General features: G+C 42.3%; 1 protein-coding gene across 1 annotated transcript in view; it reads left to right on the forward strand.

Moving 5' to 3' along the window:
- notch1b (notch receptor 1b) overlaps positions 1 to 26,467 on the forward strand; it is a 41,638-nt gene that overhangs the window by 5,626 nt on the left and 9,545 nt on the right. The window contains exons 3-25 of the mRNA XM_005473596.4: positions 7,954 to 8,210; positions 8,396 to 8,734; positions 10,577 to 10,699; positions 10,790 to 11,023; positions 11,201 to 11,356; positions 11,739 to 11,924; positions 13,303 to 13,416; positions 16,232 to 16,345; positions 16,462 to 16,695; positions 16,958 to 17,068; positions 18,886 to 19,078; positions 19,198 to 19,343; positions 19,464 to 19,577; positions 20,322 to 20,441; positions 20,699 to 20,851; positions 20,966 to 21,194; positions 21,673 to 21,874; positions 22,072 to 22,225; positions 22,394 to 22,578; positions 23,244 to 23,376; positions 24,240 to 24,497; positions 25,236 to 25,348; positions 25,858 to 26,426. Of these exons, the coding sequence (XP_005473653.1) occupies positions 7,954 to 8,210; positions 8,396 to 8,734; positions 10,577 to 10,699; positions 10,790 to 11,023; positions 11,201 to 11,356; positions 11,739 to 11,924; positions 13,303 to 13,416; positions 16,232 to 16,345; positions 16,462 to 16,695; positions 16,958 to 17,068; positions 18,886 to 19,078; positions 19,198 to 19,343; positions 19,464 to 19,577; positions 20,322 to 20,441; positions 20,699 to 20,851; positions 20,966 to 21,194; positions 21,673 to 21,874; positions 22,072 to 22,225; positions 22,394 to 22,578; positions 23,244 to 23,376; positions 24,240 to 24,497; positions 25,236 to 25,348; positions 25,858 to 26,426 (4,437 nt within the window). The remainder of the gene's footprint in view (positions 1 to 7,953; positions 8,211 to 8,395; positions 8,735 to 10,576; positions 10,700 to 10,789; positions 11,024 to 11,200; positions 11,357 to 11,738; positions 11,925 to 13,302; positions 13,417 to 16,231; positions 16,346 to 16,461; positions 16,696 to 16,957; positions 17,069 to 18,885; positions 19,079 to 19,197; positions 19,344 to 19,463; positions 19,578 to 20,321; positions 20,442 to 20,698; positions 20,852 to 20,965; positions 21,195 to 21,672; positions 21,875 to 22,071; positions 22,226 to 22,393; positions 22,579 to 23,243; positions 23,377 to 24,239; positions 24,498 to 25,235; positions 25,349 to 25,857; positions 26,427 to 26,467) is intronic.

Raw genomic sequence — 26,467 nt, forward strand, 5'->3', positions numbered from 1 at the left:
CGTCCATCCTTTGGGTCCTGTGTGTTGTGTGGTGGGGCCTCTGTTGAGGACATCTTTGGGGTCCTTGTTGCTTTCCTCTCTGTTCCTTGGTGGCAGGGTGGACTGCAGGTGCAGCCATTGTGGTTTACATCAGAGCATTGCATTGCAGTGATTAATTAACTTGCTTCAACCATCAGTAGGTTTAATCTTCGTGTTTTCTTGTATGTATGTTTTGAAATAACAGAAGAAATGCTCCTTTTAACGGTAGAAAACGCCTGATAATCATCATGTTTTACTAGCTGCCTTCAGTGTTTAAAATAACAGGACTTACACGAGAAACTTGGCAAACAGGAACAAAGTAGTAAATAAGTAAGCCAAAGGTGCAAGTTTTCTATTATTTGAAGTATATGCAGTGACAGCTTTCACTCTTAAATCAACCTGATAATCTGATAAGAAAGAGGCTGGAAAACCCTGAAAGGAAAACATGTGTTAGTCCTTTTGAGCAGTAGAAACTTTCACTATTAAAGTTACTGTATCTGTTTGAAAGTTACAGTCATTTCACCTTTTTTGTGGCTGTTAGTACACACACAGCCAACAGTTTAACAGCGAAGTACATGATGGACAATTTTTCATGCTCTGGCTCACCCTTGAAGTAACAACCTGAGGATCCTGTTGTGCTGTCAGTTACACCTTCAGACACCCGTGAAGCCCTTAAGTGGTTCCCAGCCTCGTAAAGTGGCAGCGGCAGAAGTCATTAGAGCTGCTATTACGCTCATGACATGTGCGCACACACACACACACTGTTTTGTCCAAAGGGGAGCTTGTTCTTTCCCATGGGCTATACTGCTCCCAAATAAACAGGGTCTCTAATGAAGGCTGCCAGATGTGGGCTGGCCAGGTCAGCTCTCCTGTACGATTAGAGAGGGAGGAAAAGAAGGATGAATGTAAAGAGAGGGCAAGAAGTGGAAGCGCTTCCCCCTGTAATTTCTGTAGCCAGTTGGGATTTGATGGTAACTTTGGTTTCAATTCCACAACAAACAACAAGCCTGGTTTTTGTGCCAGGTTCGGTTTTAGTGAAGAGTTATTTATATTTGTGTGATTCAAGCCGAATGCATGTGTTAAAGAGGTGTTTGCTACTATGCAGACTGCTGAGAAAACACAGGAGAGGAAGAAAGACAGAGGTAAGTGTCGTGGAAAGGAGGGGAGAGTGCCCTTTCACCCCTGGGCAGAGCTACTAAAACAGATCCGATGAGACCAAAGGGGACTTAGACCAGACATGAACCAAACAGCCAGGAAATGAGATAACGTGGTGGGGAGACAGGAGAGATGAGGGGAGGGGGAGAGAGAGGAACTACATAATTTGACTTCTAGACACAAGGTCAGTTAGTCAAACTTATATGGAAGAGAAAACCAAGTAGTTGGGAGAAATGTGACAGACCATTGTCTCCAGTGGTCCTTCCTCGCATGTTTCACACATCAGGGGATCGTCCACTTCAGACATGTTCTCACCGCTGGAAATACAGGTGGCAGGACGTAACAGCCACTTGCTCCCTGTGAATTCACCGGACAGGATATTGATTTGTTCTCACATTTGTGCAGCTGTACATCATGCAGGCATCTTTACTCGGAAGTCGACTGATTAAAGACAAGACATTTAAATCACTTTTGATATTTCTGGGTGCTTTTTTAATCAGACTAGTAAATTAGATACCAGGAACATCTCTAGATTAATGTCCAATCCAAGTGATTTAAACATTCGTGTTCTCACATGCACCTCTGTTGACTGGCATTCAGAATCTATAAGCCATAAAGAAGGTGGCTGAATGGGCTATTCCAATACTGTTATAATCTATCATACCAACAAAGTCCTAGTTTTAGCTTCCAGTTTTTCCAGTTTCTTCCATGATAGTAAGATAAATGTCTTTATGTGTTTGAAAATGTTACTGGAAAATAAGACGGGTGTTTTTAATGCTCAGCAGATCAAGAGAAACAAAGAATTATCCTAAAGAAATCCTGATCAAGTTGCTAATGGAAATGGAACCAGACAGTGATCTGTTTCTCACAGAGCTTTACATGCCACAGTAATTGAATAAATACACAACCTAATTCACTAAGCTTCTTAAAGAGCACATAAAGCGAGGCCCATACAGCTGCCAAAATCTCTTTGCTTATTCTAGGTTTTTATTTGTATACAGTGCACATGTGTAGCCTACATATTACATGCTCCCATCTGTGTGTGACCTCAGAAAGATGGCAGATGGCAGATTGGCTCGGCACTGAGGAAAACCCCTTTAGAGTGACGCCTGGCCGAGGGTCAGATGTCACCACAACATCTGCTGCAGGCTCGAGCCGCCGCCCGGCCCTGTTATGCATCCCATCAGTGGTGCAGACCTGTTGCCACGGGCTACAGCGGCAGCGACTGAAGAAGAGACGGCCCGGGAGTGAGCGCAGAGGAGAACAATGAGGGCTGCTGGGGAGGGATGACAGAAAAGATAATAACAGTATCGGCCTTACCGCGGAGATAATTCCACTGCTCTGCTGCAGTTACACGATACCTCCCAAACACCTGATATTTGCTCAGCTTCTGATTTGTGCTCCACTTTTCATGTCTTCTTTATTTACCTGTCTAGCAGCCCAGTTTATCGACTGCTGTTGAGATTATCCCGCTCCCTGGGCCGGGCAGATTTCACTTGTTGAAGCAGCTGCTTTGCTCTGTTTGTTTTGAACACAGCCAAGACTTGATAAAAGAGTCGTTGAATATCTTTTGTCTTACCCACCTTTTTTATGTGTTTGGGCTCTTATCGAGGCAGTTAAAATTGATGCCCGTAAAAGCTGTTTTGTGCTGAGTGTGTACTTGACAGACTATCGCCAAGTTAAAGAGCAAACTGTTAACATTCTTTGTCGAGCGTGTGCTACAGTTGACTTAATGCTAGCATCCCAGGCAGAGTGTGTTTGAATAGTGTGTCCACGTGCTTTGAGGTAAGGGTGCAAGGGGCTCTGTCTGTTTGTCTTTTAGACCTTGGTGTGAGATGCAGAGCTGTTTTTGTGAGGGCAGAAACCGGTTTCAAAAGCTAGTGCAAGTCTTTTCCAAGAGCCATAAAGGGAAGCTGCCAGCAAGCCCCTATTGAGGTTTCTCAGGTTAAGAATCAGGACAGGAGGCTCTTTAGAGTAAACACCAGAAAATTCCTTCTGCCTCCTTTCTGCCTTTCTCTCCTTGAAAACCAAACCAAACCAGTTCCAGTTTCCTTTCTCTCAGACGTCTTTGTTTGTCCCAGTGCATGTCTGTGTGTCTCTGTCTATGTGCGTCTGTGTGTGTGTTTTGGATTTTTAGCTTTTCTTTTGCCTTATGCTTGGCCTCCAGCATTGCAGACCACAAAAAAAAGAAGTTGCAGAGCAGCTTGGAGTATCTTGGAAGAAACTTTTGGGAGGATGAGCATTAAGCAGATGCGAGTTATAAATCCGACTGTGCTGTCTTACAAATTAAAAGAAGGGGTTTTAGGAGAAAAGGGGTGAGAGGGGGTTTTGGAGGGAAAGAGAGTGCACAGAGGGGAGCGAGTGGATGCCAGCAGCCATACAGCTTTGAACAGAGGAGGTAAAAAAAAGAAATCAGGAGTGAGCGCATATAGTGGAAGGACGATTCAGAGAAAGATTTTTTTTGGGGGGGGGAAGAGGAGGGAAAGAAGAGGAAAGAGGAGGTCTAACAGCTGAATACGCCCGGCCTGTGGTCAGCGCTGAATGGGGAGGAAAAACAATGGGCCCACTCATCCTTCGCTCTCCTTTCTATGCCTCTCTCACTCCTCATTTTTACTGCTATTTGTGGGGGTGGTGGGGGGCATTCATTCAAATACCAACACTGTAAAAAAATGTGCAACTCAAGATGTTATTTAACTTTGAGTCCTAAAATCTTAATTCTTTTGATTGCTATTTTTAATTTTTACTGAGTGTTACTCAATAGATATCTCAAGACAGAAACAACTAGTTTAAAAAATTAGTAAATCACAACATAATACTTGTATTTTTGTGAGGGATGAGTGCACGGCCCTCATCTCTCTTAGTGTTTGAGGACAGTAGTCAGATGGGGTGCCATGGAAAGGAAGGAGGCTAAGTGTTGGGGATAGGGCAGACAAGGGGTAAAAGGGAGGGGGGGGGGGGGTGACTGGCCGGGGTAGCAGCTGCTGTCTCCTCATTAACATGCGCACCTGCTCCCTGCGGCCTTTTTCCAGCGAGCTCGTGTGGCGCCTCACGACCTCAGCACCCGCCACCGCTGGGGCTTTGCTGGACTGGCCTTCTAGCAGCCAAATTTTCTCTTGGCCGACCCCCACCCCCCCAACCCCAGACTCACTGCAACACACACATACTTCCACTGTCCCCTGTCGGGTTAAATAGAGATGCTCTATGTGGAAGAATGTCCATAGATTTTAATGCTGTTTTATCAGATTAACTCAGAGTGTTGCTGCTGCATAGACAGTCCGAGGTACTGTAACTACTAAATATGAATTTACATTTTTTAAGAAGTTTTCAGTGTTGCTTATTTAAGTATATTTGACAGTTCATGACAGATTGAGCATTTCTCTTGGTTCAGATTGGAAAAACCCAGAGGTCAGCTGGGCAAGATGCATTTTATGTGCATAAGTCAAGTCCAGTGGCTCAGTCTGGTATTTCTCCTTAGCGTCAGACCAGGGTTTGCCGCTTTTCTAGGTGTGAAAGATTTATGTGTCTTTTACCGGCATTTGGAAACAATGTGTCCTGAAAAGTTGCCAACAATTTTACTGTAAGAGAAACGGCAGTATTTTCAGATCATTAATCAAAATGTGTTACAATGTTTTGACAGATTAAACGTTTTCCATCAAAGATATTGACTATGTGTCTTTGAGAGGACCTTGTAATTGACTAAATGATGGATATAATAACAAAGTGTCTCATTTGCACATTGTAAAGTAATTTGTGGAAAATTAGTGATTTTTTTTTAAAATAATTAATGGCTTGTTTCCAACAGTTTATTGTGTTCTTTTTACCCTTGGCTCTGCGTGATGTCAGTTACAGCAGATATACTTAATATTATCTCAGGCACACAGCTCTGACTCTGAGCACAGAAGCCCCACCCACGCTGTTCAAACCTTTTGTTCATGATACAAGTAGCCAATCAGAATAAAGCTGGCTTTTTTCAAACAAATCACATTGACCTGGTGTTAATAAATAAGGATTATTTTTCACTGTGAATCACATAATGAATGAATAAAAATATAGAGCTGGAACAAGGTCTACTTTTATAAATGCCCTCAGACTAAATGACAAGCATGCAAGGTGCCACTCTTCACTCTAGACGTGGTAACATGCCACCACTCACTGCTACTGTTTATGCAGTTGGCAGCCTAGCATGTCATGTTTTCTTTTCTTTGCCACAGTCCTAAGGCTGTCTAATCCCCTGAGGGGGAGACCCTGTCTAAACACACGCCTGTCCCTGCACACGGTCCACAGCTCAGCCCCACCTACACTAACATACACACAGGGTGGACGCCCTGGGAATGTTTGGGGACAGGGTCCTGTCAGCCCCTCAGGGCTAACAGACTGGCTGGCTCGGGTCAGGTATTTGAGAGCGATTTGGTTTTTTTTAATGTCTTTCATGCTTTGTGCACAATGGTTTTTGCGTGAGAACAAAACAACAGAAAGAAAACTCTTGCTGGTCAGGCATGTGCATAAAAAACTCCAAAAAAACCAAATCGGCATTTCAAGACATTCTCTATGTAGTTTTCCACTACATGGGAATTCACTTTTCAGAAATCTTTCATGAATCTTGAGCGGTTGCACTGCAGTGTCTTTCACTTCATTCCCTGCCCATCCTCTTGTCTGATGCGTGAGCAAATCCTCTCTGGGGAAGTCAGAATAACAAGCACTGAGGTGGTGGCATGGTGCTTTGAAGTTGCCATAATGTTGGCTTGCAGCTCAAACTGTGGCATAGATGCTGCCTTGTCCACAGGATGAATGAGTGCTGACAAAAGGGTCAAAGTGAGCAGATTCCAGTCCTCAGAGCTGCTGAAGAGTGCTATGATGGCTGCTTTTCTCGTACCTCCACTTTTTGGAATGACGGATTAGGAACAAGATTTCCAAATACCGCAGATTTTTCTTTTGTGCCCCTAGCCAACCAGCGTTGTTGACAATAGGACTGAATCTTTGAAACGCTGTGAACTGCTTGGATTTATGGGTCAGTTAGAGCAACAAAAAGGGCTGGGTATTAAACCTCAATCACTTTTTGGTTATGACAGAGTGTGTCTGTTAGAAGTGGCTGGTTAAAACTAAAGAGTTTTTCGTACCAAGAAATATGGCTTTACTTTACTTCCAGCCCACAAATCTGTGGATACGTATGGAGCTGTGAAACATTCCTTCATGTAATCTTTCTGTCTCTGTGTATGCATGTGTAAAATAGCGATCACCGTCTGTCTTTGTGCGGGTATGTGTATGTGTGTGTGGCCCTTTTGTTGAGCCGTGCGCATCCTCAGGGGACATGCTTTCAGCTCCTCTCATTGTAATTGTAAATGTGTGAATGTGCCTCTGTGATCAGCGGCTCTCTCTCTGGGAACTTGTTCGCTGGGGTCCGAGCAGCGTTTATGACTCAGAAACAACCTGTGAGAAACATCACAGGAGCTTGTCCCCCTCCCCTCGCTGTCCAGACCACTCTGTTTTATAGCTTCAAACACATTGTCCACAGGGGGTGACAGTAGAAAGACAAATGTCCCGTTTAAAGCATAGTTTCTCATTGCTGTGTTGCCGTGTCGTAAAAACAAGCAAATGATTGATACGCACAAAAAAGGTAGCCTTGCTCATTATATTAGCATTGTGGACTTTTGACTGAATGGATAAAAAAATTTATGAATTTATTAGTCCATCTTGTGGACAAAAAGATCATTGGTAAATTCCTGGTATTCATGATAGAACAATACTTTTCACTAAAGGTATAATAAGAATTGTCTTTTTTATTTTTTAGGGCTGACACGGGAAACAATACATTTAATAAAATTACTGGGAATGTGATGCATTCACCACTCTCTCCACAAAAAAACCAATACTGCTTTAATTCATATCAGTAAAGGGAAAAAAAGTGGGAGCCAACACAATGAAGAAATAAATAAAAATCACAGGAAGTGAAAATGACAGCATGTCTTGACATAAATGTTTCAGGATTTGCACACTTCATGTAAAAGTTTGATTCATTGATCTTTTATTATTGGTGTTAGTGTGTGTGTGTATTAGGATTGTCACAATACTAGAATTTCAAACTCAATGACGATACCCAGGAAAATGCTGGGGAGGGAAAAAGGGGAGGGGTTGTCTATTAACAGGATGAGGCACAGGCAGCACTGTTGGCAAATGAGTAAAGTTTTTAGTACCAATTAGTGTCTGAGTATCTTTTTTAGACAATCCTACTCTGTACATATGCTGCTTGCGGTGCCTAGGGTACTGAAGCAAACAAGTACTAATCTGATTTCAGATTTTTGTTACAGAAAGGTACCATAAGTATCACCCTTTTTAGTTTATATGTTTATGTTTACTATGGATATTCTAATCTACTAAACAGGAGTCCAATTGAAAGTTTCAAATCTTAATAAATAAAAATTAACTAAAAAAGAAACTGGCAGCTTTTAGTATATGGATGTGTCAGTTTTAGCTCTAGCACATTGGCTTGCTTTGGAAAGTAGTGTGCACATCCTCAGAAAAATGAAGAGTAAACGGTAAATAAAAATAAAGTATAATCCATAATAAAGTATAATCCAAGCATCACCCTGATTCGAAATATAATAACTGCATAATCTCATTAGTGGTGGCACAGTAGCAGCTGAGAAATCTCAGTTCTTATCATGGCTTTTATTAATACTTAAAGTATAAACCTCTTACATATTAAATTGTTTAAATATGACAGAAGGATTATCTTTCTCATAAAGAAACTGACCTCTGACCTCCCTCATCTGCTGTTTCCAGGTGCCGTGATGGATTCCTAGGAAACAGGTGCCAGTTTTCTGACCCATGCACCGCTTCGCCATGCGTGAACGGTGGCGTGTGCCACCACACATTAAGCGGGAACAGTGTGGACTTCTTTTGCAGCTGCAGGCCAGGCTTCATAGGCCCCCGCTGCCAGACTGTCAGTCCCTGCACCAGCATACCTTGTCGCAACGGAGGCACCTGTGCTTTGGACAATCTCCAGAGTTACAAGTGTCATTGTCCACCTGGATGGTTAGGTAAAATAAAACAGTGGTATGACATTGAACCAATGGTTGGTTTTCAAAGTGGATTTGATTATAAATAAGACTGGAAACTAGATAACTGACAAACTGATAACAAAAGTAACACTCTTTGTTTATGGGTCATAAATCTGTATCTAGCAATGTGTTTAATCTTTCACATAATTTGTTTGTGCCTTCAGGTAAGCAGTGTGAGCGAGCCGACCCCTGTACCTCTAATCCATGTGCCAACAGTGGACAATGCTCCGTCATTGAGTTCCAGTACATCTGCACCTGCACGCCCTTCTTCACTGGAATGACCTGCACACAGGATGTCAACGAGTGCGACATAAATCCATCACCCTGCAAGAACGGCGGGGTGTGCATCAACGAGGTCGGCAACTACCGATGTCAGTGCCCACCGGAGTACATAGGCAAGCACTGTGAGAGCCGCTACTTCCCCTGCAACCCGTCACCCTGCCAAAATGGAGGCACCTGCATCCAGAAGGGAGAGACGAGTTACGAATGCTCCTGTGTGCCAGGTAACATTAAGCTGCATTAAAGCAGGTCTTAAATGATTTGATCATTTGCTGTACAATCACTCTAAAGTGGGCCTCTTGTGCTTTTCTTCTGTCATGTAAATAAAGTGACAGTGCTGGAGGCTTATGTTGAATACTGAGGTCAGCAAATTTTTTTATTCTAGGCTTTTAATATTCAGGAGTTTCTTTTTAAAAAGGAATAAAATAAAGGTCTACTGTTTAAGAAGCTGTGGTAAGGTGATAAATCAGTGGGATTGATCAGATCCATTAACGTTTGTGAAGTTAAAGCCACCATGACACCCCATTGAATCAAAGTCAGGTGATTCCTAAATATCAGCACTGCTAGTGGCTGATTAAGCGGTGATGTCATTTTAGGCCGGGCTGCTCCTGTGTGTGCTGTGCACTGTGTGAGTGTGTGAGTGTGTTTGTACTTTGTTGTGCACAGTGTGTGAACAAAGCAGAGCAGGAAGGCATCCAGGCTTATCGTAAGGAAATGGTCAAAGGACAACATCCTTTTCACATGATGGAGTGAAGCAGTTCTTGCTGGGACTCCGGCCCTGCCCTCCACCCTGTCACCTCCACACACACTGACTTCACCTTGTTTTTTTCTGTTTCCTTTCAATTCAGAAATTCACGCAAAGAATTTGGCAACTTTCCATCCCGTCTTACTGGCAGCCTCGTCTGTTCTTTGAAAAACCTAAAGAGAAAATAATGTGTCGGTCTCTCAGTTTTTTTTAAGTTATTACATACATTAAAGTAATTAAAAGAAAACATCCATGTAAGTCAGGGTTGGGATCTTCTAGGGTAAAGTGACTAAATGAATTGATCATGTGTGATTGGCTGAGTCGATCGCCAGTTGGTATTTTGCATTGCTAATTTATCAGCCAGAGAATTCATCCCAGTAAATATTTAGTCTGTGAAGCACAATTCAAAGCACACACTACTAGGAACCTGCAGAGGGAATTGTGTTACACTTGTATTAATTTCATTTTTTTTTTCATATACAGAAGCATGGTAGTGGCTTCAGTCACACAGGCCTAGAGATCAGTTGGAGTCACTACTCAAACTACTCATCAAGTGGTAGTTAAACTGTGAAAAGTGTGATGCAGAGACCTTTTGATGTGTTTGTTGCTGCTTGAGGACACGACTTTTACTTTGAAGGCAAACATTCTCCTCTTACAGTTTGCATCACACTATTAAAAATGTCACTACAGCTCAGAGACTAAATGGTGAATACTTGTAACCGAATAATTGCAACCGTGGCAATCTGTTAGCAACCAAACCAGTCAAAAGGTTTTTTGTGTAGCAACCTGTGGTTGGATCCTCCAGCAACCACTCCCTAGTCTCTAGGCCGGTTTGACTGAGCCCTGAATGACAATAATAAATTTCAGACAATAAAATTCAGTCGAAACTTGAGCAATATTGCAGTGGAAGCTGCAAACATCTGCTTATTTTATATATTGGCAGTGGTTTAGCTTGGTTTCAGAAGCAGACTGTAAGTCGTTATGTATTGTACTGTTTTGCTTTGCATTTTATTTTACCCAGGATGCCAGCTGTACAGTGCAGTGGCTGCTTGTTGTGTAACTGTATAGGAGAGTGGCAGGCTTACCACAGACCTCAAAATGGTAAAGCCTCGCTTTTCTTGGGAAGGAAAAGACAGTTGACCACATTTAACTGCAAGTTTCATTCCCTTTGTTGTAAATGGGACATTGTTGTTTTCAAACCAGGAGAAATGAGAAACTAAATATTTAAAGTCTCATTAAAGAGGGCACAGTTTATGCAACGCAAACCCACACTGAAGCAAATTAATGGAGAGCTGTTTTTTTCCTTTTTTGTTAATGTCAGGTTTTACGGGGAAAAACTGCAGCCAAAACATTGATGACTGTCCAAATCATGAATGCCAGAATGGAGGGACCTGTGTGGATGGAGTCAACACCTACAACTGCCAGTGTAAACCAGAATTTACAGGTCTGTATGTTGTTGCTTCACTGTATGAGTCCGTGAAGAAAGCCTGTCTGGGGACATACACCCACTTATCCTGGTGCTTCCACTTCACAGGCCAGCTCTGTAGAGAGGACGTCGATGAGTGCCAGCTGATGCCCAACGCATGCCAAAATGGCGGCACATGCCACAACACCTATGGCAGTTACCAGTGCGTGTGCGTGAACGGCTGGACCGGTGACGACTGCAGCGAGAACATCGATGACTGCGCCAGTGCCGCCTGCCATCAAGGGTCCACCTGCCACGACCGGGTAGCTTCGTTCTATTGTGAATGCCCCCCTGGCCGCACAGGTTTGTGGAATTTCGATCTTAGTGCATGGCAGCAGAACTTCTGCTTCTTAAGTTAAATACAAATGCTGTGCAAACTTAATCTGACACAAACTATGTGAGCTAACCCAGTAAAGTTGAAACTGATTGAAATTGCTGGATATATAATGAAGTCCTCCTTATTTTTGTCCTCTGCACCAGGTCTGCTCTGCCAGCTGGATGATGCCTGCATCAGCAACCCATGCCAAAAGGGCTCCAACTGTGACACCAACCCCGTCACGGGAAATCATTTTTGTACCTGCCCCTCGGGATATGTTGGAGCTTCCTGTGATCAGGACGTTGATGAATGCTCACTGGGTAAAACTCATCTTTTGCACACTGTCAGACACATTTCAACATCAGTATTCAGAGTTTAGCTTTACCACTGTCACGAAAACTTCAATTACCACACATTTGTTCGTAATTCCTTTATACAAGCTAAAATACAAGGTCATTCTTTCGTCCTATTATGGGTACTTAGGTGCCCATAATTGTACCCCTAATTGCAGTAAATAACCCCCTCTGGGGTATTATTGCTGTAATCCCACAGTTGAGGCTTTTGGTTTGGCTTTGTCAAACAACACTGAGCCGCTCAACGTCCTGTAATGTCTTTTATAGTGAAATTGCTGCTTTTCACATCCGTATGGACACACCAACCTGCTAAAGGAAGTGAAATTAAAGCCTGGATCTTTTTAAACAGGTTCCAATCCGTGTGAGCATGCGGGGAAGTGTATCAACACCAGGGGCTCATTCCAGTGTAAGTGTCAGCGGGGCTTTGTGGGACCACGGTGTGAGCTGGACATCAACGAGTGCATGTCGAACCCATGTTTGAACGAGGCTACATGCCTGGACCAAATAGGAAAATTCCAGTGTATTTGCATGCCAGGTAAGACGTCTGGTTATATGGAGAAGCAACTTTTTCAGTCGCGTTCCCACAGGGTGCACTCTGGAACTCTCTGCTGTGCACATTTGTAAAGTCCTTTGAGGGAAATATGTCCCATATGAATACATTTAACTTGACTATTGTTACCTTAAATTTTGTTTGTTTTGCTTAATTTCACCAAATGCAGCAAATCATATGCACTAAATCAAAAACAGCTTTTGCTGTTTAACTTCAAGTAGTTCAGCTCTCACAGACTGGGCCACACTTTAAACTCAGGTGTTTTCAGTCCCACTGCTGCAAGCCCCCCACTTAGCCAGGCAGTCTGTCTTTGCAAAAGTATGTGAAAAAAATGGGTCATTTTAAAGAACTCACTGAATTTGAGCATGTGAAAGAAACTGTACTGTGATAGGATGCAGTCTTTGAAACAAGTAAATTTATGATATTTCTTCTATAAGTGGTATTATTGCAGAATGGAAGCATTTATGAACTCAAAGTGACTCAGCCACAAAGTGTCAGACCATGTAAAGTTACAGAAGGACAAAGTTACACAGTCACTGAAGAACATAAAAGTCTCCTAACTGCAGCGCTCCAGACCTCCTCTGGAATAAACATTAACTACAAAAAACTGCAGCAGGAGCTTCGTGGCTGAGCAGCTCCTGTAGGTGTAATGTGGAGGTTGCCCTGTGTGTGTGTATTTTTATTTTTGCATGTCATTTAATTTGCTGGGTTCATGGGAGTTAAGAATAATAGTAGAATAACTAATTGGACGATTAAAGTCAACAAATAAAACCCATGTGAATGACTTAGTTTTCCTTTCAGAATGGGTTTGGTTAGAAGTTTGGAAATTGTTAGCTGATTAATAAATGAAATTTCTTTTAACCAATTCTGAAATGTGAAGATTTGCAGTTTTGACTCTTTAGACTGAGTTATTTTTAAGTTTTGGACTGATGGTCAGACTTTCAGCTCGACAACATCATCGTGGATTCTGATTGAATTTGTGTGATTTTAAAGATTCCAATAAAATGCAGCAAACATAAGAAAATGGAGCTGAATTAGTTAATCTGTTAACTAAGTGTGATCAACAGTAAACTTATGATTAAAGTCACATTCAAAGGAAAAGTTACAAATATATTTTACTTCAGTATTTTCAGTTTATAGCAGTTTTACATGACATCACCTTTAGCTTAACATAAATTGGGGTCAGTTTTATAAACTAACAGTTTGATAATTACTTGTGAAACTCATTAAACAATATTTAGTTATATTCCTGAGTATCATTTAAACCCAATATGTAGCGGTATATTTCTGCAGTGTGAGAGTGCTTCTAACTGTGTGTCTCCGATCAAATCTCCCTCACGGTCCTCCCTTGCTAATTGGCCAGGCTACGAGGGGGAGTTCTGCCAAATCGATACGAACGAGTGCGCCAGCAGCCCCTGCCTGAACAACGGCGAGTGTATCGACAAGACCAACGCCTTCCACTGCCAGTGCCCCACAGGTGAGGCTGCCGTACCGCTGCGGAGGGGGAGGAGGGAGAGGGCGTGGGGCCAGGGGGCACAGAGGCTGATCTCGCTCTGTCTCGCTCTCTTCTCCTCTCAAACACAAACACACACACAAACACTGATCTGGACGGGCACTAATCCCAGCCCTGAGGCGAGCTTATGCTGGCCCGGGTAGCCCCGCACATACGCAGCAGTTGAGGAGAAGCGGTAAAAGAAAATCTATAAGGAAAGGCTTGAGGAAGTTTGAAGTTTTTGAACAAGTTTGTTATCCTTTTTATCAAGTCTGATGATCGAGCAGAAACTAAGCAAGGCTTGTGATTGCGACTGAGAACAAGAGAGAGCTAATAAGAGAAGGCAGAGCTGCTGCCACAGTCTGTAAAGTGACATTTTCTGTGTTGTGGTTGTAAATGAGGTAGTTATTCAGCCTATTTTGAGGTATGTGGGTTTTTTCCAAACTCTTACAGGAGCTTCACTGTTTGTACATGAGGTATTGATGTTTTGTTCAGGAGCAAAGGAATGCAACTTCTGAATATTGGATAGAAAAAAAGATAGAAGAGAAAGGAAGGATCTTTAGACTCCCCAAATGTGTTTTTTTGTTTTGCATTCTTTCACTGGGATCATTGAGGTGGAAGTGATTTTTTTTTTCTTCTTCTTTTTGGAAAAGGAAAATAGCAGAGCTCAGAGTTGGGTGGATCAAAGGCAGCCTGGGTGGAGAAAGATTCCTCCTGTTGAGAGAAAAAGAAAGGAAGAAGGAAAATCAGAAAGAAAAAAAGACATCCACAACAAGAAAGCTTTGGAATTAATAGAGAGACGGGGCTACAAGAGTGAACACAAGAGCTTAGCGCCTAAGAAAACTCGTTGAGTGTGACAGTGAGCGAGGGCTGTGTGAGGAAGCAGCACAAAGTGGTGGTGGTGGTGGTGGAAGTGTTTTTTTTGGGAGGGTGTGTGGAGAAGTGGGTAGTGTTGAGATGCATGGACCGTTATGCTGAAGCAGGAACGGTAGAGGAGGGGGAGGGGTTTTAACCGCTCTAGTTGAGATGTAAATTTGTCCCTGTTGCGAGCCAGGCCCAAGGCAAGGGTCCCCCTTTTCATTTCTGTACATGGAATAGCCATGGAAACCCTGCTGAGAGCCATTGAAATGTCTGATTCCAGCAGTCTGGGGATAAATCCCGCTTTGGCTGCTGAGGTGTGTGATGTGCACAGCCCTGTGCGTGCTTGCATCTCCGCTTCATCTTTTGTGTCTGTGTGCATACTTATGCATCTGGGAAAGAAAATCTTGTCATTAATGTCAGGAGTGCTGTTGGAGAACAGAACCGTCACATTCCTGTTAAGAAACATGCAGTTTGTACCAAAGACTGTTGTTGCTGCTGTAAACTCACAGTTCCTATCAGACTGCAAACTGCTGGTCTTGATTTATAGCACTTTTCAACACTAAAAGCACAAGTAATGCCAAAAATAACTGACAACATGTCACATAAAACACCCTTTGTAGCATTTAAATATTTGCATACATACAATAGAAAATATACAGTTGGCATTGTGCTGTTTTCTAATAAACATGGAAAAGTTTAAAATAATGGCTTTAATAGTTAATTCACACTTTTCTTGTTTCACAGATCTGCGTTAATCTTTAAAAAAAGTAAATACAATATTTTGGTTGCCATCCTGTAAAAAATCCCTTTGACTGCTTGTAACGTTTTAGCCTAAATTATTCCTTAAATATATGTTTTAAAGGCCACTTAAGTGTCATAATTTTGGCTCTTGAAATTGAACAGTTAAGATGCCATTAAGAAGTAGACTCTCAGTCTTAATTCATATAAATTATATCATATAAAAAGCACAAAATAAAAGCTGGAGTGTCTAGTTTTCTCATTTTTAAAGTAGCAAAAGCATCAGCTTTAATCTGCTGTCGACATAATTTTGGACTAGATTGTTCTGAAAACTTTGTTAACAGTGTCTACATTTTAGTCATCACTTCATCCGTCTGATTGCAGCCAGTTCAGGGAACTATAAATGCTTCTAGCAGAGTCCAGTGGGAGAAATCAGCTTGCAGCTCTCCACACAAATACTTCCTCGCTGGATTATCTACAACTGGTCTTTCTTTAGCTTTAAGCACCTGTGTGTTCCTGTGATGTTGTGGTGATGGGGTGGGAGGGAAGTAGAACTTTTTATCTCTTCATCAGCGAACACCCTATTAGTCTCTGGGCTGTGACAAACAGGAGACGAGGAGGAAATATCTGAGAATAAGTCCAGGAAAAACAAGAAAGCCTACTGGTTGATTTTGAATGAACAAGACTTTGAATACCGGAGGTTCAAAGGTCAAGCTAGTTCTTTTTGGAGGCGGGCAGGGAGTAGAGGGGGTAGTGGGGAAGGGGTGAAAGTAAGACAGGAGAATATGCATTGTGATGGAAAAGTTTTGGGGGACAAAGAAGGCAACAGGCTCAGTTTGGTGCTGCTTTGAGCAGACAGGCCCTCCTTTGTCTTTCACCCCTTGGTCAGGAGGCCTCCTAACTTTCATTCTTTCATCATTTCTCTCCCTCTCTCCCTCCCTCCCCTATTTTAAACGAACCGGTTCCCCCAGTGTCTCCTCTCCCTTTGCCTCTGCGCTGAAAAGATGTGAAAGGAGAAAATAGGGAGCTCGTAGTGCTGCACAGTTGTTAATTAACATGCAGATTTCTGATTCACTGAGAGCTCTTATAACATAGGCTCAGGATTATGAGTGTGGCTGGTTTAAAATGAGATGTCTGTACACACACACGCACTCATTCACACACACACGCGCACAATAACAGCTTTTTGTTGTTTTTCCAGGCTTCAGTGGGAACCTCTGCCAGATAGACATTGATGAGTGTGCCAGCACGCCGTGCAAAAATGGCGCCAAATGCACAGATGGACCCAACAAATATACCTGCGAGTGCACTGAAGGTATTCACGCTTACCATAAATTATAACAATTGAAAGAGGAGCCAAGACATTTAAAATATAACAACTTTTCACAAATGAATGTGTCAGTTAAAACTGACATCAACTCTTTTTCCTAGGTTACACTGGGAAGCATTGTGAGACAGACATAAATGAATGTTACTCCGACCCCTGCCACTATGGCTCCTGCATTGATGGCCTGGCATCCTTCAGCTGCCAGTGCAACCCCGGGTTCACCGGTCGGCTGTGTGAGACCAACATCAATGAGTGTCTGAGCCAGCCGTGCAGGTACGGAGGCACCTGCCAGGACAGGGAGAACAGCTACATCTGCGTCTGCCCCAAGGGAACAACAGGTAAGGATCACACACAAGCGTAACACTCAACTTTGTGAATGCAATAAATTGAAAACAAGGCAACGTGGGATTGATACCACAGCTGCATCTACTAAAAATCTTGGATGAGTTTGAATCTCAGTGACCTGAATCTTAAGGTCAAGTTTTCTAAAAATCTTGTGAATGCAAAAACTCCAGAAGGAAGTCACCTTGGATTTTCACATTTATACCATAAATGTTGGGCACCAGTATTTTTTTTAAATCTAAAAAAACTTTCTTCCAGGAATCAACTGTGAAACCAACATCGATGACTGCAAGAGCAATCCCTGTGATTATGGGACCTGCATTGACAAGATCAATGGCTACGAGTGCGCCTGTGAACCTGGCTACACTGGTAAACTATAGAGTTCATAGTTCTATTGATTTCAATATATGAAACAGGAAACAGGAAGTTGTGATTCAGATCTTGGTTGCAATGAGGACCAGAGTAGTTTTAAAAATAACTCTAATGAATCTTAGAGATTGATTGTTGACTGCATGTTAAAACATCAGATTTAAAGAAAGAAAACAAGTACTGCAAATCAAGCAGTATGAGCCTTAGACGTTAGCTTCAGTACTCTGATGTTAACATGTAGGATATTGTTTGTATTTTCATATAATTGTAGTCACTGCAGTAAATACTATCCAAGGTAGATATGATACAAAATACCTTTGTATCATAGCATCTGTCACAGATATGGATAACGTCCAGAAGAAATGTGCATTTATTGACAGTCAGTTTCTGAGATATCTCTGTAAATGGGAAAAATCAGAAACATCTCAACTCCCTAGATATTAAGCACTAACTGTCCTAATACCATCGGGGACCCACTATGGATTGATTGCAGAAAACCCTCCTGGGGACCCTGCTTGAGTAAAACTGCTCTGGGCTCTATATGGGCTAGCCTACTCGTTTTTACTTTGACTGTTTTAATAACTCTAAAAGAGACTTTGACGCTGATTATGTTACACTAGGAAATTTGCTGTGCAACAAGTGCAAAGGTGGTCTTGATAACCCAAAATCCTCACAGGAGAATGGGAGGGAGATGCTGATACTGAAGGAAAATGTGATGGTATAAGTTTTCTAGGTTTCCCTGACCTGGCAGGAAAACCTAGAAAACAGATCTAACCTAAAATAACAGGTTTCAGCCTAAATTCTAAATGAGGTTAGATTTTCCAGATAATGGCTTGCCAGATTAGTGGAAATGAATAATCACACACAATCACACACAATCAAACATCTTTCAATATATGCAGTTTCCTGAAAATTCTTTGATTTTGCCACATTTTTCTGATATAGTACAAATGTTGTGTTTGAAGGAACATAGAAACTTATACTCTTGGATCATTCCAGATAGTGGATTCTTTCTTTTAGTTTTTTAGTTTTCCGAAAAATACATTTCAAATAGATTAAATCTAGTGAAGATTAATGTTAGGATTTTTGTTGTTCTAATAGATAAAGTGGAATTGCATGATCTTTGGCTTACTGCCACTAACTAATGCACTGGAAAAGCCCATCTTTTCCAAATATATAGCTAGGTTAAACATAACATCTGTCTGAAGTAAAAACTGGGCAAACGAGTGCTTAAGGTGCAGTATCAGAGGATTCAAAGGTCCTGATGGGGAGGGTGACAGATGGCGAGCGAGTGCGCACGCTCCTCTGAGGCTTGACCGGTGTCACTTTCCAGCTCCACCCTGTCCCTAACCTGCTGCTGTTCGGACAAGCAAGCTGCCCTCCTGCACAAAGAGAGGACACACACACACTCTCTGGCACACAGGGCCAGTGGGGATTTGAGCAGGAGAAAAGATTCCCTGAAAGATTCCTGAAAGTTGAGCTTTTAAAAGCTTGGAAGCCGGTCCCTGCTTTAAAGCTAAATGGGCTGCCTTTATGTTACGCATGACACGGGCCTGAATGGCGTCAACGCTTCAAGTCGCCGACAAAGGCCGCCTTTAAAGCCCGTATGTTTCTGGAAATTGATACATTCGCTGTGTTGATATATATAGACTTGATTGTGTGGAGGCTTTGTGTGCAGCTGTTGAGCATTTTCAAGTAATACATCAAAACTGTTGGGTTGTAAAAATGATTGCAGTGATTTCAACAGCCATCCTTTCACTGTTTATAAACTCATGGAGACTCATGATGTCAGGAAGTAAAGCGAAATATCTCTTTAGGTGCCATGTGCAACATAAACATCAACGAGTGCGCGAGCAACCCCTGTCACAACGGCGGCACCTGTATCGACGGCATCAACAGCTTCACCTGCCAGTGTCCAGATGGTTACCATGACACCACCTGCTTCTCCCAAGTCAATGAGTGCCTCAGCAATCCCTGCATCCATGGTCACTGCGAGGACAAGATAAATGGGTGAGGCGGTCTATAAACGTTTTTCTGGGGCAGGGCAGTGACAATAAACAAGTTTCCCCAGATTTCCAACAAGAAAACTTTGCCTTTATGGATGATGTTTGTCTTTTACTCCTCGTCAGCTATAAATGCCTGTGTGACTCTGGCTGGAGCGGCAAAAACTGCGACATCAACAACAATGAGTGTGAATCCAACCCATGTATGAACGGAGGCACCTGCAAGGACATGACCAGCGGATACGTCTGCACCTGTCGCATGGGCTTCACTGGTCAGTTTTTGTTAGCATGTGTTGATGAGCTTCGTTTAGTGTCATTCAAACTGTACAGTTTCGCTGCTAACCTTCACTTGAACTGAAATGTGTTTAATTTATTGTCCACTTTGCATGCAGGACCAAATTGCCAGACCAACATCAACGAATGTGCCTCCAACCCCTGCCTTAACCAGGGGACCTGCATTGACGACGTTGCAGGGTACAAGTGCAACTGTATCCTGCCTTACACGGGTATGGAAATATTATTGAAAATATTTGATACGCCCATGTGTTGGCCTGGCGTTCTGGCATTTCCTTGCTGTGGGAGACAGTTTCCACCGGCTGTGTCCTTTAAGCTTTTGGGCAAAGAGGAAAATGTGTGGCGGATGAAATAACTCTTGAGTAAAGTTCAGCAGCAAGACTTCCTTAGGGCTCAAAGACACCAAACCTCTGACTCACTGTGCTCCTCTGTGATCCACAAGCATCCGTGATGGGAGCTGGGAAACATTTTAATGTCATTTTAATGTCATCTGGCTTAGTATTTAATCAAACACATAACCATGGGAAGTTTAAGGGCAAATTGTTCTTATATTTGTCTTGTATATTTTTTTGGAAAAATCCACAGCGCTTTAAATACTAAAAGGCCCTTGCTTGGCTTGGGGTGGGAACGGGTTGCTTGACACATTTCCTGTTTGCCTGCTTCCTGTCTCACAGAACAGCAAATGCCTTCACAATGGCCGGAAACTGGAGCCGACTTCCTGTATTAGCAGTATGTTATGGAAACAGATAGGGAAATGTCTCTACAGGCCTCAAATACTGACAGAACCTGGCTAAAATCTTCTGATAGCATTGATTGAAAGATGATTCTGTGTCCATTTGGATTGGGTTATCTCCAAGTTCATGACTCCTGCGTGGTATCACATAGTGACAGATAAATGTTAAACAGAGTTTAATTCAGTTAACGGTGTATTTCTTTCTTGTGTTTGCACATTACAGGAGAGAACTGTGAAACTCTGATGGCCCCCTGTAGCTCCAAACCCTGCAAGCATGGAGGACTGTGTCAGGAATCAGAGGACTATCTGAACTTCTCTTGTGTCTGTCCTGAAGGATGGCAAGGTAATTTTAAATGTCTGCATATATGAGTACCTTCCAGGAATGACTGAGAGGTCATAGAAAAGGTCAAAAAGGACTCAGAGAGCAGCCTTTTTAGAGAACAGAAGTACACATGTAAATGTTAATTTAATAGAAACATTTCTAATAAGAGATCCTTGGATTGTAATCAAGATGATTATGTTCTTAATTTCATACTTTGTGCCAACATTTGAAGAAGTATACAATATTTGCTTTCTGTTTCCTCTCCTAATCCCTTCTAGGTCAAACCTGTGAAGTGGACATCAAAGAGTGTGTGAAGAATCCCTGTCGCAATGGAGCAACCTGCCAGAACACTTTGGGCAGTTACCACTGCAGCTGCAAACCGGGCTTTACCGGACGCAACTGCGAAAACAACATTGACGACTGCAAGCCCAGTAAGTTCATCAATCCTTCTCCCTTTATCTGTTTCCTCTTCGTGTCCATTGATGAAAGCGCACACAAGCAGCGCAATAAGAACATAAAATTGAGTCTGATGCTTCCACCTGCAGACCCCTGCAGCAACGGAGGGCTCTGTAATGACGAGGTGAACGGCTTCCTGTGCACCTGCCCGGCTGGCTTTCGCGGAACAAGGTGCGAGGAGGACATCAACGAGTGTGAGAGCAACCCCTGTAAGAACGGAGCCAACTGCACTGACTGTGTCAACAGCTACACCTGCACTTGCCCGCTCGGCTTCAGTGGCATTCATTGTGAAAATAACACTCCTGACTGCACTGAGAGGTACAGAGCTCACAGAAAGTTTTGTTTGCTTGATTTAAACCCTGCAGTCATTGCCACTGTGTCATTGTGAGTAATCTCTTCAAGATCAGCAGGTTCACTTTCTGTGCTTTGGAGGTGTAATCTTTGTTTTCTTGTCCACTACTGCCCCCTCTGGTGAAATATTGATATACAACATGGTTTCAACATAGTAGTTTGCTTTTGCGTTAAATTAATGTGTAGCTCTGTTTTTTGCAAAAATGACAGAAGCATTAGTTCTGCTCTATTCAGTCAGTTTTAAAATGTGGGAAAAGTGTGAAACTGAAGTAGGGCAATGCTGCAACAAAAATGTTTGTTCTCGGTGAACTTTCTGAATCAGATATGAATTTGCCTGCAGCTCAGATAATGAGAGCTGTATTGATTTACTCTCATTTTCCTAAGAAGCTGTAGAATATTTTAACCCTAATTTGGTGCACTGATGTCTGTTATTTTTTCCCTACAGCTCCTGCTTCAACGGTGGCACCTGTGTGGATGGCATCAATGCCTTCACATGTTTATGCCCCCCAGGCTTCACCGGGAGCTACTGTCAGCATGATATCAACGAGTGTGACTCCAAACCCTGCCTGAATGGCGGCACCTGCCAGGACAGCTATGGCACCTACAAATGCACCTGCCCGCACGGTTACACAGGACTAAACTGTCAGGTAGGAGGAGCTAGTAGAACACTAAGTTCTAACTCTAAGCTGAGTTATTCTGATTGTCTTTGAGGCTCCCTTCGTTTTAACCTTAAAATGAGCAAATAACATCTTACTGGCATATTGAATTGGTAAACGTAAATAACATATGCATACTGCATTAACACCGCACAGTCAGCATCTGTTACTTTTATTATGCATTTCAGAACCTAGTTCGTTGGTGTGACTCGTCTCCTTGTAAAAACGGGGGAACTTGCTGGCAGACAGATACCACATACAGCTGTGGGTGTGAGACTGGGTGGACGGGCCTTTATTGTGACGTCCCAAGTGTTTCCTGTGAGGTGGCAGCCAAACAGAGAGGTGAGAGGTTTCAAAAGCCTTGTTATGCCAGTTAGTTTGTTTTATCAGTGTTTAGCCTGTTAAAATTAGAATATCACGTCATATATTATCTGCCGATTACGGACAGTGTATAAAGACTTTTATTACAACACTTACAGCAGTGCTCTTCATCTCTTGGTATCCATTTAGGAGTCGATGTTGCACATCTTTGTCATAACTCGGGTCAGTGTCTGGACGCAGGAAATGTTCACTACTGCCACTGTCAGGTGGGATACACCGGGAGCTACTGTGAGGAGCAGGTAGACGAATGCACACCGAACCCGTGCCAAAACGGCGCCACCTGCACCGACTTTCTGGGTGGATACACCTGCAAGGTAACAACTATGAAGAGAAAGTTTATATCCCTTTGCTATCTATGTTCAGATTTTTTTTAATGTGTCTATTTTTTACATAAATTTTGTGCACCACGGCACATATGTACTGCATTTTATTCAAGTTTAGTATGTTATTTATATTTTATGGCAACTTTTGGATGTTCTAAGAAACATAACTTGGAGACATTTCTAGTGAAACACATTTCTTGTGGTGATTTTATAAATCTAGATGTGTGTGAAGCATCAATTTTTTTAGCTTCTTTGCAGAAATTGAAATATTTTTTACTCTTAAAGCTACAACTCATCAATACATCTTCTATATTAGAAAATATCAACCTGCTTCTTGACTAACTGTCGGAGCCATTCAACTGAAAAGCGGTAATTGTAGCAGTTCACTGAAATTACAGCAGACATCCTTTTAGCTACAGTCCTAATGAAGAGGTTTGCTTATAAATAGAAAACAAACAGCTTGGTTATGTTAATCTCCTCCGGAGTAAAGGATCTTCTGGCCTTGGCAGGATGGAGGCCAGAAAACAGCCAGGTAAACAAAAACCATCTTTGTTTCATGTCAGACATCGATTAACTTTCCCCTCTCTTCTCTCGCTGTCCCGCTCTTCCTTCTTCCTTCCATTCCTCTTTCGTCTTTTGTTCCCTCTCTTCCTCAGTGCATGCCAGGATACTTGGGGACCAACTGCTCTGTGGAGATCAATGAATGTTTCTCCCAGCCGTGCCAGAACGGGGGCACCTGCATTGACCTGATCAATACCTACAAATGCTCCTGTCCCCGGGGAACCCAAGGTCAGCAGACCCCACGCACACTCCTCCACACCTCTCTGCCTCTCCATTCTCTCCTCCTCGTCTCCACGCTTCATTAATTAGGGCTTAACAGCACCCCGGGCATAAAAGCTCCACCTCCCGTCTTGGCTCCATCTCTTCCTCTACTTGTCAAATACTCTATTGATTTTTCTCTCAGACATGAAGGGAGCGTGTGTGTTTTATGGCCTGTCTAAAGTGGCAGTGGAGTTGGTTATCCTAAAACAGCCAACATGTTGTTGGAAATTTGAAGATTAAAAAAGTGTCAATTTCACAGTTTCAAAAGCTTTTTTTTAAACAAATTGAGAATTCAGGTCAGTATTTAAAAATGGTTCTAAACGTATTGACTTTAATCATTTTTTGTCAGTTTCAAGGTCTGGTTTAACCTAAAGCCATTTACACTGGAAAAGCAGAGCAGTTTTGACTTTATGTTTATTTGGCAACTTTTTAAATCTGGCTTTGGATCTCTGAAATCTTTTCTTACTCGAAACATTAAAATGTTACTATATAAAACTCTTCATACAACATGCCCTGACGTATCTCTTCAAACTTAACTACAGTTTTTTTTATTTCTTTGCAGACATGTCTATCTTTTTGTTTTTAGAAAGTCCAGACCTAATTTCATACCCTTTATCCAAAATTTCCTCTATAAAGGGACACTAATATCTGCAATTTACTGAAAAAAGACAGAATAAAAAGCAAATGACCTGCTGACAATGTGTTAAAGTCATAACTGCTTTCATTTATGGTAATTCTCAAAATAATATATTGTTCATGTCCTTTATTTAAATGAATGCACATTACTTGACATTGTTGTTTCCCCCTTACTCTTCCATCGCAATCTTCAGGTGTTCACTGTGAGATCAATATGGACGACTGCAACCCCTTCACTGACCCGGTCACCAAAGAGCCAAAGTGCTTCAACAAAGGCAAGTGTGTGGATGGAGTCGGAGGATACCACTGCATCTGCCCTCCAGGATACGTGGGGGAGCGCTGTGAGGGAGATGTGAACGAGTGTCTGTCGAACCCCTGTGACCCGCGTGGAACGCACAGCTGTATCCAGCTCACCAACAATTACCGCTGCGAGTGTCGCACCGGATACACAGGTAAACGGCTTAGAGAGTATATTAGAGTTTGAGGGGGGATATGTTAGTCTGCCTTTTTGGCTGGTATTTCCTTCAGACTCACTGTTTAAACTGCCCTCATTATTCAGTTTGCATGTTTGTACTACACACTGCATCTAAAAGATGGACATAACCAAAGTGAGATCAGCCGTTTAAGGTTTATGAAAGCTTTGAGTTTCTGCTTTTCACCATTGCCCTTTGATTTTTTTAAAGCAGATTTTTGGACAACAGAGTAGCAATGATCTGATTATGCTGCCTTGGTTAGCAAGACGCGCTGTTATTAACGGGGTTGCTAATTTTGATTAGCTTAAAATAAAAAGTACTTGCAAAATAACAGGCTCCCTAGTTTTTAATAATTCAACTGAACTTTAAACAAGACACGAATCTGACTGTGAGTCAGTGTGATAGGAGTTGATTAATCACACAGTGACCATTTTTTATCATGCAATAAACTCCTAATGGAACCATAATGTACAAAATGAATGTGTTCAATATTATTTGCATGTAGCAACTGAGACCATAGTCTAATCAGGAAAGTGTTTACTGAGGTCGCAAGTCAAGTAACAGCAAGATAAAGGAGTCAGCCCCTGCTTTATTCATGTCCATCTTTTATATACAGTGTTTGTTAATCTAAATCGTACTGGTGTGAGATTAACCTTACAATTATGATGAAGAATGGAAATGAAATAACAAACCTTTTTGTGTGTGACACCTCTGTAGGTCAGCGCTGTGACACGGTGTTCGATGGCTGTAAGAGCAAACCTTGTCGTAATGGAGGCACCTGTGCTGTGGCCAGTAATACACCACATGGCTTCATCTGCAAATGTCCTCCTGTGAGTACACGCTCTCAGAAATATACACAAACCTCTGTCACTCATAAGAAAGTTGTGATAAAAGAGCAAAAATTCTTCTTAAGATTATCTAAATTTTGACTGTAACTTTTAAAAGAGACATACAAAAGGTGATGTGATGCTTCCATTATGGGAAACATACTTTTTATTATATTTGATCTAAATTAGCCCTATTGTCTTTAACTGTAGCTTTATGTTTATGTATATTTAATATACAGACAGCCAAAAACATTGATGTTTTCATATATTGATGTTTGCAATACACTATGTCTGCATTTATATAGACTGTGAGAGAAAAGAAACACTTCAAGGAAGTGTATTCCCATCATCCCGACTAAACTGATAATCATAGTCATAAAAATTTGCATCTTTTGCTTAAGCTTTGGCTTGCATTTTAGTTTTCAGAAATAAGACAGATTGATTATATTCATATCAGTCTAATTTATTTAATATATAATAAGCATAAATCATATATATTATTCTTCCTGTAGGGCTTTACTGGCTCCACGTGTGAATACGACTCCCAGGCCTGCGGCAGCCTTCACTGTCACAATGGAGGCACGTGCATCTCCGGTCATAAGAGTCCCACGTGTCTTTGTACCCCATCATTCACTGGGCCTGAATGCCAATATCCCACTAACAGTCCATGTAATTCAAACCCCTGTTACAACGGCGGCACGTGTGAATACACCTCAGAGGAGCCGTACTACCACTGTGACTGCCCAGCTAACTTCAACGGCCTCCGCTGCCACATCCTGGATTACAGCTTCCCAGGAGGGTTCGGCCACAACATCCCACCGCCGCCAGTGGATGTCACCTGCGGGATCCCGCAGTGTGAAGAGCGCAAGTACAACAAGCACTGCGATGTGTCCTGTAACAACCACGAGTGCGGCTGGGACAACGGCGACTGCTCGCTCAATTTCAACGATCCATGGAAGAATTGCTCGGCTGCTCTGCAGTGCTGGCGATACTTCAATGATGGGAAGTGTGACTCACAGTGTGACAATGCTGGATGTCTGTATGATGGGTTTGACTGCCAGAACTTGGAAGGACAGTGCAAGTAAGTGTATTTAAGTGAAATAAGAGTTAGCTTAGCTTCAT

This window comes from Oreochromis niloticus, linkage group LG12, assembly GCF_001858045.2.
Source record: "Oreochromis niloticus isolate F11D_XX linkage group LG12, O_niloticus_UMD_NMBU, whole genome shotgun sequence".
NCBI classification, from domain to species: domain Eukaryota; kingdom Metazoa; phylum Chordata; class Actinopteri; order Cichliformes; family Cichlidae; genus Oreochromis; species Oreochromis niloticus.